Source organism: Grammomys surdaster, unplaced genomic scaffold, assembly GCF_004785775.1.
Source record: "Grammomys surdaster isolate TR1022 unplaced genomic scaffold, NIH_TR_1.0 343, whole genome shotgun sequence".
NCBI lineage: Eukaryota > Metazoa > Chordata > Mammalia > Rodentia > Muridae > Grammomys > Grammomys surdaster.
In genome coordinates this window covers 2,934,671-2,947,741 of record NW_021604762.1, presented here as the reverse complement: position 1 = coordinate 2,947,741, position 13,071 = coordinate 2,934,671, and the positions used below count along the sequence as shown (strand labels likewise).

General features: G+C 45.3%; 1 protein-coding gene across 1 annotated transcript in view; it reads left to right on the top strand.

The window, feature by feature from the left end:
* Nucleotides 1–13,071, top strand: part of Galnt14 (polypeptide N-acetylgalactosaminyltransferase 14) — a 286,185-nt gene that overhangs the window by 233,717 nt on the left and 39,397 nt on the right. The window contains exons 4-6 of the mRNA XM_028778972.1: nucleotides 7,611–7,678; nucleotides 8,948–9,013; nucleotides 9,172–9,293. Coding sequence (XP_028634805.1) covers nucleotides 7,611–7,678; nucleotides 8,948–9,013; nucleotides 9,172–9,293 — 256 coding nt within the window. The remainder of the gene's footprint in view (nucleotides 1–7,610; nucleotides 7,679–8,947; nucleotides 9,014–9,171; nucleotides 9,294–13,071) is intronic.

Below are 13,071 nucleotides of genomic sequence, written 5' to 3'. Positions count from 1 at the left end.
CTCTCTGGACATCCTACAGGCATGTACCAGGCACCAGTCTGTACATCATATGCTTCCACTCTGGCATTCCTCGAATGCTGAAGAGAGAGGCCATCATCCCTTTTTAAAAGAGAAATACAGATGCCAATAGTGTCTGGTAACTCACAAACATTCAGAAATCAAGCAGAGGAATGAATAACAGGCCCTTTGCCCTTCTGTGCTAGGCCATCTGAAGACCATGGGCTGATACAGTCACAACTGATGAAGAAAGCTCAGACAGTTGGGTTGCTTGTTCCATCCCTAGCCTCTGGCTAGGATCAGCACTTGAGTGTGCTCTAGGCTAGTCATCCTGTTACACTTTTCCAAAGCTGGGACAGTGGTGGGATGCAGGAGCAGTGGCACTCAATCATTAATGTATGTTTTCTGGGCATCTACTGATAGCTCAAGTCTTGCTTCTCCGGGGCTTCCCTGCCGCCTTGACACTCAATCTCAGACATGTTCCTGCTAGGAGAGGTCTGTCCTAACAAGGATGGTCTGTGGCCTGCCCAGCTTTTCCGTATGTCGAAGTCTCAATGCCAGCCACGGGCAAGCTGGCCCCAGAAAGTGGAGCAGGGAAGCAAGTTCAGCAGCAAGCTTTCTCCAAGGGGTCAAAATACATCTTAAGTCCACAGATCACTTAATGTTGAATGTCTACTGTGTAGGGCCAGGGAATCCCTTACAGGAAAGGTCCTAGACATGTGTAAGAAACAGCAGGTTCACCTACATCCCACATGTCTTTGGTACATGATGTCTGGCTGTTTTCTCCAGCTACAAACCATGGTCTAGCTTCTGTTCTCATTTCACAGGGCACTCAGTTCACTTGTGATTTCCCAACAAGACAACACACACACACACACATGTTCCATGTTCCATGTCACTGTCAGTGTCACCAGAATGTCACTAGAGATAGTAAACTGCCTTGCTGGTTTGCAAATCAGTGTAGGCATACAGAGGGGGCAAGGAAAAGGTTTCTATAAGGTCTCCATCCGTATCTCAAGGGTGTTCTTACTTCCTAGTTGAGGGCTGTAAAGCCACAAGGAATGGGCTCAGGCCTAGTGGGAGCATCGTGGGATGGACGATGAGAATCACAACCTCGATGAATGAGGTAATTTCTCAAGGGGCCAGAAAGAAAGCCCTGAGGAGCTCACCATGGCCAGTGGTACAGCAGATCTTTACATTGTGTGAGACTCATACTGTTTGTCCTATACTTCTTGGGGAAACTGTAAACCCGTCAACTCCTATAGGATTAAGGAACATGTATGGTCCAAGACTTTCTATCCCAACCCTTGTCCCTCACTGGTAATATTCTAGACCTAGCAGGGCACTTTTCCAGGTGAAGGTGATTAAGAGTTTGGTCTCTGGGACCATATTTGTCTAGCTCTGCCTATAACCACTGGGTGACCCTGGGCTGAACCTCTCTGCCTCAGTTTTACACTCTAGCAAATAACAACTGTGATTACTACTAATTCTCTGGGATGATTTCAGAGAAAACTAAGTGCTGATAGGTTAACAGTGTCTTCTGAAGGATAGAACAAATCACATCTATTATTATAAAGGAGAATTTATTAGATTCATTTACAAGCTCAGAGCCCCACAGTCTAAACATAGTATTCTGTCAGCTGGAGAACCAGAGAAACCAGTCCAAAAAATTAAAACCTCAGAATAAAAGGTAGGGGTGGGGAGCATGGGGCAGAAAGAAAGATGGCTGAGACAGTTAAGGTACTTGCTACCAAGTCTGGAAATGAAGTTCAATCCATAGGTCCCACATGCTGGAAGGACAAAAGCAACTTCTGAAAGCTGTCCTCTCTATAAGGGCCATGGTAGGTACACACACACAAACATACACACACACACACACACACACACAAGAGCATGCATATACATACTCACATAAATGGATGGATGGATAGATAGATAGATAGATAGATAGATAGATAGATAGATAGATAGACAGATAGATAGATGTGATTGAGTTAAGAGAAGGTCAATGGCACAGCCCCAGTCTAAGGCTGAAATCCACAAGGCTCCCTAGAGAGATACTGGTGTGACCACACATTGAAGACTGAAGACATTGACATTTGATGTCCATGGCAGCCATAGTATGTCCACCCACTCAATGGGAGTCTATCTGTGTGCTGATGGGCTTCTAACTTCCAGTTTTTAAACTGTCTGAGCCCCTAGCCTAGTATGGTACTACCTATATGTGGTTTGGTCTTCCCTCTTCACTTGGACAATCCACATGGCAGTCTTTCTGGAAACACCTCCATAGACATGCTCGAAAGATGCTTTACTAATTTTTAGGGTGTCTCATAATTCTTCCAATATGCCCATCAAGATTAATCATAGTAAGCAAAAGACTAGGATCTATTGCTGGCACAGGGGAGGCATCGGTGTGATTATGAGCCTCCAGTCCTGATAGATAACCGTGTTCTGATGTGGTGGCACTCCAGTGTGAGAACATGCCAGATTCTCTTGGAGGGCTTGCTAGAACATGCTTCTTTGGGCTCTAGCCTCAGAGATTCTGACTCAGTGAGTCTGGAATATGGCCTGGGAATTTGCATTTCTGACAAGTCTCAGGTTGTGGCAATGCTGCTGGCTCGGGCTCAGACTTTGAGAATCTCAGCTGTTCATCAAGTCTGTTGCTGTTAGTAGCTTCAGTAATCTTATCATCAGTGCTCACATTCCAAGAGCAACTGTCATGTGCCAGGCATGGTGTTAAGCGATGCTCACAGAAGCCATGATGCTTGAAGGATTGGTTCTACTGACTGGAGCCCTCCTGCAGACAAGTGGAAGCTGCCCAGACGTGTACTTAGACCCAAATCTGTCTCATTCCTGAACAACTACATGGTCAGCAGGTCCCAGGTCTTCTTTCAACTGGTATTTATGGAGCATTTGATAAAACCTGTCTGCATATACCACTGTGGAGTTCATGGAGCAATTTCAAATACATTTCCTCATTTCAAACGCACAAAAGCCTGTGAAGTAGGTCAAGTATTAATATCACGGGCTTTTACAAGAGAAAGGTAATTACAGAAGGAATGAAGGCAGGGAGCAGACCCATTCATGACTACATAGCAAGCAGGTTGTAAGGTTTTCCTTGGCATCCCCCAAACTACCCTGACATTATCCACTCGGACCCCATAATTAGATCACAGAATCCAGGAGAGCAGGAGAAGTCATAGATTCTATTTATTGCAACTGCATGAAGGAGACAGATCCAAAATGAAGCAAGGAAAACCCTCTATCCGGCTGGGGCCTGGTAAGGAGGATTTACTCTGCTGAGGGGCGGCAGGTGAGAAGCCTGGACTTAAGAGCCTGTGAGGACTCGGGGCAGGAGATCACAGCAGTCAAGGTTTAGATGGCAGGAACTGGTATGTGTGGGGGAAGGGGTGCTGAAAGGAGGGCCTGTGGAGGACCAAGGCCCTTGGGCTGGACTTAACCTTCTCCTTTTCCAGCCACCTCAGGTACCCAGAGTGTATGCTCTTCTCAGGCCCTCCCGGGCTAAGAGGCACTTTTAGGGAGAGGCACAAGCAAGCCAGGTGCTAGCAGGAAATGGTCTAATTAGCACTTACTGCTGACGGTTTCTTTCCCTTTCTGTTTTTTTTTTTTCCACCACCTCTGTTTTAAACCCTGGACATTTTTCATTTGCTAATCATCTCGCAGTTCAACCTGCTCAGAGCTACACGCGATTTACCCTTTGATGTTCACAGAAGAGAACTCTTGAATTTCAAAGAGCTGGCGGGGATTTGGGGGAATCGAATGTAGAAGCTCCAGTGTAATCAAACCTCATTAGAGGTTATTCTTCAAGCAGGTTTTTTCCCTCTGTCTGCCTCCCTCTCCCCTCCTGCCCTGATTAGAGGGCTGGTGGTTGGGTTTGCTGTGTTTTCTTCGGGACAAGCATAGTGAGTAATCTCTTCCCACCACTATATGGTAGAGGCTGCAGCCTCCTTCTTTTCCCTGTTCTCCACCTCCCCATAGACAGTGACAACTTTCCAGGCTTTGTGTTGGGGTTCCTCTCTCCACCTTACACTAGTTGCCATGGTGAGAATTGAGGCTTCATAAATAAAGGTAGCTCCAGGCAAAGTTCCTTTCTCATAGAGTCTGCATCCTGCATAGAAAGAGGGCTGCATTGGAAATAGAGCTCAGGCAGATCTGAGAAGAGCGATGCTCATAAAAACCCCCATATTCTGAACCCCCTTCTCTGCTATACACAGGATTATGGGTATATTAAGATGGCTGTTGTGAGGCAGAAATATTTTTGAACCATGACATTTGGAGACGCTGAGAAGAGTTCTGAGACCCACAGTTAATACTGAAACCAAGCCTGTGCCTCATGAGAGACATGAACAGAGGATGGAATAGTACCATCTTCAGAAGCATTACTAGGCCTTCAGGTTCATAAACTCACCCCAATATTTTCCCTACATTCCAAAAGAAATTAAGAAACAGAAATCAGTAAAGGTGTGAGGAGAAGCATAATTCCCTCCTTACCATGCCTGTGGTCGGCTGGTAATTTATAGAAGCCCAAGAGACAAAGGCTATAATATATTGTAAATTTAACATTGAGGTGGGTTAACCAGTCCTGACATGGGGCAAAGGGACTTGATTCCCAAGTTACCTTCACTGTGTCAGGCTCTCTGTTAACAGAGATTGTTTTTAGGTCAAGTCCAGCCTGAGGAAGATGGGTTAGGCATTCTGTCTTAAGGATTCCTTAGTGGGGAGGGTCCCACAACCGTAGGGCCAGGATGGGGCCTGGAACTGACCCAGGCTCTATGTTAGTCTCAACCTTGGTCAAATGAGATTCTTTTGTCAAGAGGCAGTCATGAACACAGAGATGCAAGAAGTATCTTGAGCACTCAACCCTAAGTGGAGAGTCTGTGTCAAGCCCCTCAGGGATCATGACATGACAGGGAGGGGGTGGAAAGTGTGTGAGAGTCAGAAGGTAGGGAAGAATACTGAGAAATGCTGGACACAAGGACATTGCATTCATAGCCTCATAAGGCTGTGGTTACCTGCACAAGAAGACCAAGCCAGTCAAAGTTCAAGCATGGTCTAGGGAAGAGCTCACAAGGCCCCACCCTTAACTGAGGTGCTATTGGCAAGTTGATAGCTGTTGGGAGAGGTGTGGCTACTGGTAGTTTGTCCATCTTTGGTGATGATGGCTTCACACCTATGTGAATATGATCATCAGTAAATGGACTCAGTGAATGATTGGAAATAAAGAAGAAAAGCAGGAGGACATGGAGTTTGGAAGAGAACATTTGAGCAGGCCAGGAGTTGGAAGGGGAGAATGAGGGTGTATATATGTTTTATTTTTTATTCTCAAAGAATAGATAAAAAATGTTACTTAAAAGAAACACTGCTAAATGGCTAGCAACTGTTGGAACTTTATTTCCAATACAATGAATAGGGAAGGTGAAAAACAACTTCTCTATGAGAAATTATTTTACCATTCTTATAAGTAAAGAAAATGCAGATTTAGAATTAACAAAACACTCTCAACTTGGCAGCGAGGAAACTAAATCTGTTTAACATTTTTGAGGGAAATATTAAATAATAGTTTTGTATTATTCCCCTCAGGGGAATATAATATCCTCCTCAGGGGAACATTCCCCCGAGGGCTGGGGAAATAACTCAGTTGGGAAAGTGCTTGCTGCATAAACATAAAGACCTCAGTTCAGATCTCCAGCACCCATGAGAAAAGCCAGGGATGGCTGCGTGTACTTCCATAACTCCAATGTAGGGAAGTGGAGACAAAAGGACCCTTGGGGCTTGCTGTAGTCAAGACAAATTGGTGAACTCCATGTCTAGTGAGAGATCTTGTCTTCAAGAATAAGTGAGAATAATTCAAGAAGATATCCTTCTTAGTTGGGGTTTTTATTACTATGACAAGACACCATAACCATGGCAACTCTTAGAAAGGAAAACACTTAATCGGGGCTGTCTTATAGTTAAAGAGGTTATAGTCCATTGTCTTCATGGCAAAAAACATGGCAGCATGCAGGCAGACATGGTGCTGGAAAGGTGGCTGAGAGTTCTTCATCTGGATCAGCAGACAGAAGGAAGAAAGAGTAACGCTGGGCCTGGCTTGAGTATTTGAAACCTCAAAATTCACCCCCAGTGGCACACTTCCTCCTACAAGGCCATACCTACTCCAACACGGCCACACCTCCTAAAGTCCCACTTCCTATAAGCCTATGGGGGCTATTCTCATTCAAACCACCACTAACACCCAACATTGAACTCTGACCTCCACTTTTGTATGCATGGAAACACACACACACACACACATGAGTGTGCACACACAAACATGTGCATACAAACATGCACACACACAAAGATCCCTCATATCTGAAAGAGAAATCTCAGGGATTTTATGGGTTGCTGCATGTGAGGCTGCACACTTGTGCTGGCCTGACAGAGTTTGTCCCTAGTTGCACTCATTTAATAGGTACAGGGCAGAAGCTGATTGTATTCTTAATTTGGAGGTCAGCTTGATGCTTGGATTGTCTATGTCTGTTAAACATTGATTTGGCGATTGTCTGATAGCTGGAGGGAGAGTCACAATCGTCTCTCTTTATAGTGTTTTCCTTTCTTACCAGGGCTCCTGCTTGACATCAGGGTGACAGGGGCGGGAGCCTGCCTGGTAAGGTGTGAAACCAGCTGCCAGTGTCAGGAAGGGGAAATGCTGTGAGAAGCTCCAGCTAAAAAGCTGTAAAGGAATCCCAAGAGAGGAAACAATTAATTCTCCCTAAGTAAATTGGAAAGCTGTTAGAGAGAAATGACATTTGAACTGGCCCTTGTGGGCAGCTTAGGGCCATTTCAAAGCCTTGAAGAAGAGGATCTCGATAGTGAATAAGCAGAAGAAATTCCTGCGGCAGCACTAGGCGTGGATAGCTGCAGGCAGCATAGGTCAGCTTGGTGATACGAGGGTGTGGTGTGGATCATGCTGAGGGTTTGCAGTGAAAGTAGTGAAGGCACAATGGGATTTCATCTATTTATTTGTGGCCACATGGAAACCACACTATTGGATGTGTGTTTTAAATGTCACTTGAAGGCCACCAGGAAAACTGTCTGGGACTGAGACGAGCTGAGGAAGGTAGAGGCTGCAGTGATAAACCAAATAAAAGTAGACACACTGAAGTGAGGGATGGTGGGATGTGCCTATAATCATGTACTTGGGAGAGCGAGGCAGGAGGATCAAATGTTCAAAACCAGTCCGGGCTGTACAATAAGGCCTTGCCTACTCCCCATAAAAAGAGGATGGACCAGAACAGACATAAACAAGGTGATAGTGGTTTAAGTGTAACATCCAAATAGAAGTATTAGAATGGAGTTTGGAGAAAGGGAGGGTTGTCATTGGTACCACCTGGATTTCTGTCTGAGTGGTTCACTGGGCGGCATAGCATTTACTGTGATGAAGAAGGCAGAATTATACCCTCAGTGCCCCAGATGAGTAGGAGCAGAATGACCAGGCACCTTCTGGTGCCCCTACATCTTCATTCCTCCCATGGAATGATATTTAAAAATGGAGTTGGTACATACATGCATGTTGCAATTAGTAGACGTCGTAATTTCCCTTCTTCCCACAGTGTGTTAAACCGCACCCCTATGCATCTGATCCAGGAAATCATATTAGTGGATGACTTCAGCAATGACCGTAAGTACCATTGATTACTGACAATGGAGTCAGAAATGTCTGGTCCTAGCTATTATGTACGAGTGGAAGGGAGCTCACTGAGACTGTAGAGGTGAAGGAAAGCCCACTTGGGTAGCAGTCTTGAAAGTCTGTGTCTATGACTAAGCTTCAAAAAGTAAGCAACTTTATATTTGAGAAAAATTTTGGTGCTCTCCGCTGTAAGTTTTTGAGGACCTAATTAGCTAAGTTTGTTAACTATCTGCTTGAGAAGAATGAGGAATGAGTGTCCATGTGTGGATGAGTGTGTATGGTATCTGTGTCATTAGCTTCTGACATACATTCCTGGGCAAAAGAAGAGGTACCACGCTTTCAGAGGACCACCATTAGAACCCAAAGCCCCATCAGACTCCTGATTTTGATCCCGCATTAATGTGCCCATCTGAACTGAGGCTGCCACGTTTCCTCCCTCTGGGAGACCTTAATATTGAGATCCCCATGGACATCCCAACACACATCTATGACAGTGTGTGCCTTTGGTCATCATCAGCTCCTGTGTCACATTCCTTAGTTATCTCAAAAGAACCCAGGGCCAACCCAATTTTTCTCCTGTGATCCAGCTTCCCACGTAAAACATGCTGGGGTCCCTAGACATCTGTTTACATCTGAAAGTCACAACGATTATAGAAACATCAGAATTCAAGTATCATTGGTGCCAACTCACACCACTAACAGCCACTGTCCTGTTTGTAGTTCTATTCAGTCAAGCATTTCTAAAGGCAGTGGGACCCTTCCTCCAAAGGCCTTGGGCCTCTTGTTCATCAAGCTGGAGACCACCCACCCATTACCAGCTCTGTTGTGTTGGAAAACTGTTGGCTGATCTCCTCATAAAGAGGGCCCCCATGTTCTAAAAGCAAAGCCCAAAGTTGTTTTCTTCCATTGTTGGCTTCTGGGCATTTAAAACTAGACTCATTGTAGTGAACAGACTGAATTAATAACTCCTTTGGTGTGTAGCAACAGAAATGGCCCTGAGATGACCAGGCCAAGGATCTACACCTTGACCATTTTCATGATAGCACGCGCAGGTCCTGCTGAGTGCTGACCCATTCTAAATGGGCCCAGCTGAGGTCATTTTACTCAGTGATTGTCAACCCCATCCATGAATGAGAAACACCGTGGACTCAGGACCACGTGCAGTCAGGGTGGGGAGAGCAAGTAGGTCCTGATCCTTCCAGTTTGCTCATATGAGGTCACATCCCAGGTGCTTACTGAGCATGGTCTTTGTCTTTGCAGCTGAGGACTGCAAGCAGCTCATCAAACTGCCCAAGGTGAAGTGTTTGCGAAACAGTGAGCGGCAAGGTAGGCTGAGCCAGGGGGCAGAGCTGGCATGAGTAGAGAGTGGGGTATGGTGGATGTATGTGTGCGGGTGTTCAAGGAAATACTGAGTGTCTATTATGTGATCTTGCTGGTCCCTGGAGCAACAGTGGCACCCACTTGGGCATTCATTCACTACACAGGTCTGGTCCGTTCCCGGATGCGGGGTGCTGACATTGCCCAAGGCACCACTCTGACCTTCCTTGACAGCCACTGTGAGGTGAACAGGGATTGGCTGCAGCCCCTGTTACACAGAGTCAAAGAGGTGAGTCAAGCTGAGGAACAGAGCTGGGATTCCTACCTCCCATGTCATCCAGGGCCTCCAAACCTGTAATTTCACTTAGGGGTGGGACGGGGTATTTGTTATCTTCACTTTAGGGATGAAGGACTAAATAAAGTGTCCTGAACAAGATCACGCTGCCTGTAGTCAGTGGTGAAGCAATGCCTGAGCTGTTTGTTTTAATCACACTGTTGCTCACAGCAGCAAGCATGAAACTGAAGCTGTCTGCTGGTAGCAGGTAGTATTCAGCGTCCTGGATTAGATAAAACTACCCAGAACTGTATCTGTCTAAGTTCTGGGTAAGGTATCCTCCTGAATGCTGACTGTAGGGAGAAGGCAGCAGAAAGAGCCAGTTCCTGGGGGCTCTGTTTTCCCATGCACCCATGGAGGGAATCTGTCTCATCCATTACTCCTACTACGTGCTCACAATACACCATCTGTGGGCCAAACCAGGAGGCAAATGCTGAGAGTCGAAGCCTGTTCTTCCTGTTTACCCTTGAGTTACCCTGAGATTCTCTGTGCTGTTTTCTCTGTGCCTCAGCCACCACTCTACAAAGCAAAGTACAGTTTTATTCTTCTCCTTATTACGTTGTCCTCTCTGAGAAGCTCACCCGTTCTTCTGGCTCACTACAGAAGCACATTGTCAATGATATACACTGGTGTTGCCTGACACTCCTCCTAAACCACTCCCCTGCACAGTATGGGAAGCAGGAGTCAGACATTTGTAACATACTTATTTCACAGACGAGAAAATAGTGTCCCGACTATTATGCAACATGATTTAATATTCTTTAGGATGACATCTTGAGCATCAGCCAAGCAGCACGTGGCCTGGGTTAGGCTGGTTTCCTGCTCTTCCTGGTTACCACTCACCTCCTGCCTGCACAGTAACACTGCTCAAAGGGAAGAAGAGCTCAATGGTCAAACTGTTCAAAAGAGAACTAGGAAAGTCCTTGCCACTTGTCTGTTGCATAGAAGACCCTTAGCTGGTCGACTGCGATCTTGCACATGGGGCTAGTTGTCAACACCCATTAGGGACTATTCTTTCTGAATTTGATCCCTTCACACTGTTCAGAACAATCATTTTTTCCCCACATAATCAGTCAGAAGGATCTGAGCAGGGAAATATTTTCATGAGCAGGCCATTGAATTGAGTGTTTCCTTGGTACCAAAGACCCTTCCAGAAGCCTTCCGACCCTCTGTATTCTCATCCTAGCATCTCCAGGCTCCTGATCCTGTCATTTGCATTGCCAGTGTCCTATCTGTGATTGTAGTAAGGAGGGCATGTTGTACGTGTGTATGGTATATGTATATGGTGTACATGGCAGACAAGGGCCAATATGGAACATATTTCCTCTTTTGCTTCCTACATTCGGACAAGATCTCTTGTTGAACCTGAAGCTCGTCAGTTTGACCAGGCTGACTGAGGAAAGTAATGAATTTCAGGAATCTTTCTGTCACCATTGCTCCCACCACATGCACACAACACACCACTGGTACTGGAGTTCCAGGCCAGTGGTGCCTTGCTTAGCCTTTCACATGGATCCTGGGATCCAAATTCCAGTCATTGGGCTTGCACAGCACATACTTTCCTGGGTACTTTACTGACTGACCTCTCTCTCCAGCCCCAGCCAGTGCCCCACCTGTGACCCGCTTCTTCTTGTCCCTGGCTGGCCACCTTATTCTCCTTTTCACAAACCCTCCTGCTCCTCAAGACATTGTCAAAGTCTTCCCATCTGCACACTCAACCAGGATGGCTCCAAGGAGCCATTGCCTACTTTGTCCTCCATTTCCTCTTCCGAGTTTAGTTCTTAATCTCCCTTAACAGATGCCAAGTGCAGTTGGGAACTAGTCCCCTCTCTGTAACCACCTTACCTGCTGTAGATAGGCTCCTGTTGCTTGAAAACCATTCTTAGAAGCCCAGCATATTGAGGTGCTGGCATGTTAGAATTAGCGGAGAAGTTGACTCACTGCCTACCCCTAAGCTAATTAGCTGGTATTGCTTGACACCTATTTGGGGAAGTCTCAAACAGGCTATATGAAAGGAATTCATTGGTACTTAGTATATATTGCATGGTTCCAGCATACTCAGGCTCTGTTGGTTGGGAAAGAGCTAACACAAACTAGGTGAGCATGGGTAGAAGTGCTTTGATAGGGGTTCTCAACCTGTGGGTCATGACCCCTTGGGTAGATTTCACAGTGGCTACTTAAGACCATCAAAATCACAGATAATTACATTATGATTCATAACTGTAGCAAAATTACAATTATGTAAGTGATAACAAAAATAATTTTATGGTTGGGGGATCACCACAGTATGAGGAACTGTGTCCTACAGGGTCACAGCATTAGGAAGGTTGAGAACCACTGGGCTATGAAAACTCTGACATTAAGAAAATTCTTCATGAGAAGGAAACAGAAAAGATTTGCAGACCTCTCAGATGCTGAGCAGCCCCCTCCAGTGGGAACCTTTACATCCCTAGGAACGTCTTTACATCCCTAGGAAAGTCTTGGTGCCCGTGAGTTACTGAGGAGCCAAGGACTAGTGAAATCATCCCCTTGCTAGTCTGCATGCAGAGCCAAGAAGAAACTACAGTATGCAAACAGGGCTTGAAGGCCAAGGCTGAAAAACCACAAGGAAGGTAGAGTGGAGGACACAGACACTAACTTTGAAGAGAAGTTGAAATTGGAGGTTACGTTCTCTGGTTCAGCCAGGGCCATACCAAAGTAGACTTAAAGCCAGGAGTGTGGTATTGTGGAAACCCTGTGGCCCAGGAAGCAAAGATGGGGAAGAAGAGGCCTGGACCCCCTCGTTTTCTATCACAAAAGTGTCTCATAGTTACTGCAGACATTTTGGAAAATATGGAAAATTAAAATGAAAACTAATCAAGCAAAATTCTGTCATGCAAAGACATCCGCAGCCTCATTTCTTCCCACTTAGGATCATTTTCTCTTCAGAGAAACATCGTTTAGTGTAGTTGTAATCATCCTGTATTTACCCAACCTTTTATTCTGCTATTTCACCCCCCCCTTACCCATAAGCACTTTCATATGATCTCTAATTTAACCCTAGCCAGAATAGCAGATGCATTGTCTATGTGCAGGCACATACATGTGAGAGACATGTAACAAAACTGACCATTGAAACCATCTCAGACTGCAGTTTGAAGATTGTACAAGTCTCACTGTAATCTAATTACAAAAATGTTCTCGGCACCTCAGAGGGAAACTCCACAGCTGTTAGCCACCCTTGCTCACTTCCTTCCTCTCCTGGCCTCTGCAGCCACTAATCTGCTTTGCCCTTGGGGACCTGCCTATTCTGTGCATTTCCTAAAATTAGAATCCTATGAGAAGGCCTTTTGAGCCTGACTTATCTTACCCAACATATATTTGAGCTCCACACACAATGCAGCATGCCAATATTCTTCTCATGGCCAAATCCTTATTCCAGAGTATGATTCATCCACGTGTGGATACCAATAGTGATGCCGCTATGACCACTCATGTATAGGTTTTTATTTATGTGTCTATTTTAGTTCTTATGGGACATATACTAAAGACCGAGATTGCTGAAATTAGATGTTTCTTGTATTGGGATCCCCAAGATGATTATACTTTAAAATTTTTTTCTTTTCTTTTGTTGTTCTTTGACAATTTCATACATTTATATACTGAGTTTTGGGGCATCTCCTGCTACCCTCTTTCACCCCTACCTTTCTCCTACTAAAATCTTTGTTTTAAACCTCTCTCTCTCTCTCTCCTT